This window comes from Bison bison, unplaced genomic scaffold (assembly GCF_000754665.1).
Source record: "Bison bison bison isolate TAMUID 2011002044 unplaced genomic scaffold, Bison_UMD1.0 scf7180017864136, whole genome shotgun sequence".
In the NCBI taxonomy this organism is placed as follows: Eukaryota; Metazoa; Chordata; class Mammalia; order Artiodactyla; family Bovidae; genus Bison; species Bison bison.
The window spans coordinates 3773570-3777532 of NW_011494708.1; the positions used below are offsets into that span (position 1 = coordinate 3773570).

Here is a 3963-nt window from a genome sequence, read left to right on the forward strand (position 1 = left end):
GGATCTTCCCCACCCAAGGCTCTCCTGCATTGCAGGTGGATTCTTTACCAACTGAGTCACCAGGGAAACCTATGGTATTGCTAGACATTAACCCTTCAGTAGCTGAAACAGAGAAGTTTACCACAGGAATCCTGGGGCAGGAGCCAGGGCACTTGGGCAACACCGCTGCAAAACATTTCAAAGTTTTAACAACTGGTAATACCACACCAGTGCATACCATGGTCCCCTGCTAACTCAGTCTCTGGCAAGGAGACTAAAATTGCATGCTTGGCTTAGATTAATCAAGATCCACCCCCCATCTTGATGAACTGGGATTACGGTCACACAGCCACTCAGTAGGTGAACAAAAGGATAAAATCAGGGCTTCATCAATAAGGAAGGAGGTGATAAGGGAAGATAAATTGGCAAAAATGATCATTAGAATCTGCGACACACCACAACTCCTAATGGATAAGATGGAGTGAGATATGCAGGACAGGGCAGCTCAAGGCCCTAGGGGTTGATCATCAGTGTACCCTGGAACACAGCAAGGGCCACAGAGGCCCAGGGTAGCCGCCGTCCCAGTATACCTGTATCGGGGGTTTGCCAGGATGTGGGACTTTCCATGCTAAAGCTGACAAAGCCTGGGACAAGTTGGTCCCACTTGGTCACCTTGGTCGCCAGGTCAACTGGTCCATGGCCTGCATGATGTTACTTAAGAGGAGTTAGAAAGGGCCAGAGAATGTTCTTCACCAAGATCACTCTGTTCATTCATTCATTCCTTTTCTTCAGTAAGTCACAAGTTCAATGTCAATCATGTTTTACAATTCTGTGCTATTTTCCTTACAATTCTATGGTTAAGGCTCTGTCTAGGACTAGGGGAATCCATTTCACCCAACAATTTCAATTCAACAGAAGTCACTGAGGTCAGGAATATCAAGCCAACTCTGAAACATGAAAGAAAATCGAATTAACCTAAAGCAGCTGTAACATCATTTCTCTCCCTTATCCCATTGGCAATTTGTTTTGCAGCTTATATTTATATATAAAAACCATGCCTCAGATTTCAGGATAAACCCAGGAAAAACAAGAACTAGGAAAGATTATTTCTTGTTTCCCTTTACAGATTCCTCTTCAACCAGAGAACTTCCGAACCCTCCACCCCATAAAAAGAAGAAAAAGAAAAAAGCCTGTGTCTGCATTTTTCCCCTTAGACAGAATGTTGACTTTCTTCTCTTCATTTTGACACTTTCACTTCCTTTGTTGCAAGGTGAAGTGGGCACCAGAGTCAGGGTGCCCGGGACTCTCTCTGCAGCCTTTCACATCACTTGAGCCTCCAAGAAGAATCTGTGTTAAGAGTTTCTCTTCAACATGATCGGACTGCTCTATCCAGCGTTGTCGAGGTAAGTGAATCCTCTCGTGAATTCTCGATGTCACATTGGCCATGAAAATATTTACTATGCTTTAGCTTGTGATTTATGCATCCATAAATTGCTTTTTGCCACTGCCACTTCAAGACATGGTGAACTAACCCTCTCCTCTGCCACTTCAGTCACCACCAGGAGTTTTCTTGTCACCTCCTCTCTGATGAGGCCTGAGATTACTTAGCAGAGGCTGAGGCTAGCTTCAAAGGATGAGGTTTCTATGCTCTCCCTGCCTTTGAGCAAGCAGCTCTGCTTCATAGGCCCTGCCCCCTCTTCTTATGCTTTTCTAACTCCATACTTACTTTCCCTTACCCTAGCAGAGAAACACAAGTTTTCTGGAATCAAAGACCTATTCTTTCTAGGTGGTTTAAATTTCAGAAGCTTCCTTTTTAATAAGGTCCTCCAGAAATACATCTGTTGGTAGCTGATGCTAACTGAGTTCCTGGTTTATTTGAAAGTGGGCAGCTTTCTCTCAGTACAGTGTTGGGTTCTGCTGGAGATACAGAAGGGCCTGCAATTTACTTGCTATCCTCAAACTTATAATCTAGTTGAGACAACTGAGTGCCTATTGTATACTGGGTGAAGGGTTTCTGAGCTCTGGGCCCCAGGGCAGGGATTGGGGATTGAGTTATGACAAAAGGGTCACAAATCCACAGATAGCACAAGCATTACCTGCACATTTCCATCCTCTTCTTATCCAAGTCTTTATGTGACAAATATCTGCTGAGTGTTCATATGCATGCCTGGTGGAATAATGTCTTAGATATGTCTGTGTATTTTTCAAAAGCATTTGGATGCAGTTGTAATGGATTAAATATAAATCCATTTAAAGCGTTTTCTGGGTTTGTAATGTCCTGCTGTCACTGAGTATTTTCTCAGTCAATGGATGCCAGAAATTCATTATCATTGTGGAACTACATGGAAAGAGTTAACATTTTAAAAGGTTTCCTTGATACCAGGAAACGTGGGGACTTTAAAGGAAAGCTAACACAGGTGCCTAACAATACCAGGTGTGGGGCTTGTACGAGAGTAGCTCAGAGACCTTGGCAGAAAACCTTGGAAAAGCCAGGAGGTATGGGGAGAGGCACAGAAGGCGTCAATCTTGTGTTTGAATAACCCCTGCATATCAGTCTATGATCAGGAAAGGACAGTTCTCTAAATAATGCATACAAAGTCTTTCTTTTAAAATGATTTAGTGACATATTAAATTATTGTATATAATTATTATATACAACATATAACCAATAAATCCAGAACACTCAAATCTTCACTTCCCTGAACAATCCATCTAGCTCCATTTCTATAGATTAAGTTTTCAAAAGCAAAATATACTATAATTCTCCATGCCCATGGTTCTTTATACTCTCCCAAGTGCTTTCCCTACACACTGATTGAACATCACCAAATATATGAAGTGTGAATAAGACAGGAATCATTACATACTACAGCTGACATACAGCACTGTATGAGTTTACAGTGCACAGCACAATGACTTGACTTACATATCATAAAATGATGACCACAGTGCAGTGAACATCCATCATGTCATTTAGATGCAATGTTAAAGAAATAGAAAAAAATGTTTTTCCTTGTGATGAGAACGGTTAACAACTTTGATATATCACATACAGTCATGTAAATTACATTTATCATATTGTCCATGACATCCCTAGTGCTTATTCATCTATCTTATAACTGGAAGTTTGTACCTCTTAATTGTCTTCAGTCCATCCCCTTCCCCAACCACAAATGTGATCTCTTTTTCTATGAGTTTGTTTTTGAAATATAACTGACCGACAGCATTATGCTAGTTCCTGTTATATAACATAGTAATTCAATACTTTTAAACATTTCAAAATGGTCACCATAATAAACCTAGTTACCATCTGTCACCATACAGGATATTACATAATGATTGACTCTATTCCTCACACTGTACACAGTATCCCCATTTCATAAAAGAAGTTGGAGTGTTTAGGAATAGGCAATGAATTATGCAGATATAAAATGGACAAGGATTAGGTAAAATTGACAGGAAAACAGATGACAAATAAACTTAAAATGGTCTTGGGACATATAAACCGGAAAGAGGCGGGGAAAGAAGAAGCAAGCTCAAGTCTTGTTCTTCTACTGGTCATCATCCAAGTACTAACTAAGAAGGCCATGCTCACTTTAAATGCCAATCTCTTAAAAAGAGATATTTTAAGAGAATGCAGGAAAAAAAGTAATAAAAATATTGTTTGAAATAAATAAGAGAAAATCTAGAAAAGAAAGACCAAGAAGCAGACTGCTATATTACAGGAGAAATTAAGGGCAACTGACAAATTCCAGTTGGCTGAACGGGATTCAAACAATTGGTCATTGCCCTTAACTGTACTTTCATGGAACCATAATTCATGTAGCCTAAAAAAAATTCTGAAAATTAAACTTTATTAGGTCTCCTTTTCAGTTCAATTCAGTCGCTCAGCCATGTCCGACTCTTTGCGACCCCACGAATCGCAGCACGCCAGGCCTCCCTGTCCATCACCAACTCCCGGAGTTTACTCAAACTCACGTCCAT

The 3963-nt window shown here is 40.5% G+C and overlaps 1 protein-coding gene across 3 annotated transcripts in view; it reads left to right on the forward strand.

Annotated features, from left to right (window-relative positions):
- The first annotated feature begins 1244 nt into the window (after nt 1–1244).
- The window catches only part of RBPJ (recombination signal binding protein for immunoglobulin kappa J region), a 242553-nt gene continuing 239834 nt past the window's right edge, over nt 1245–3963 (forward strand). For all 3 annotated transcript variants that reach the window (XM_010839927.1, XM_010839931.1, XM_010839929.1), the window contains exon 1: nt 1245–1382. Coding sequence is in view for 1 of the 3 variants with exons in the window: in XM_010839929.1 (XP_010838231.1) it covers nt 1351–1382 (32 nt within the window). In the remaining 2 variants the exon portion in view is untranslated. The remainder of the gene's footprint in view (nt 1383–3963) is intronic.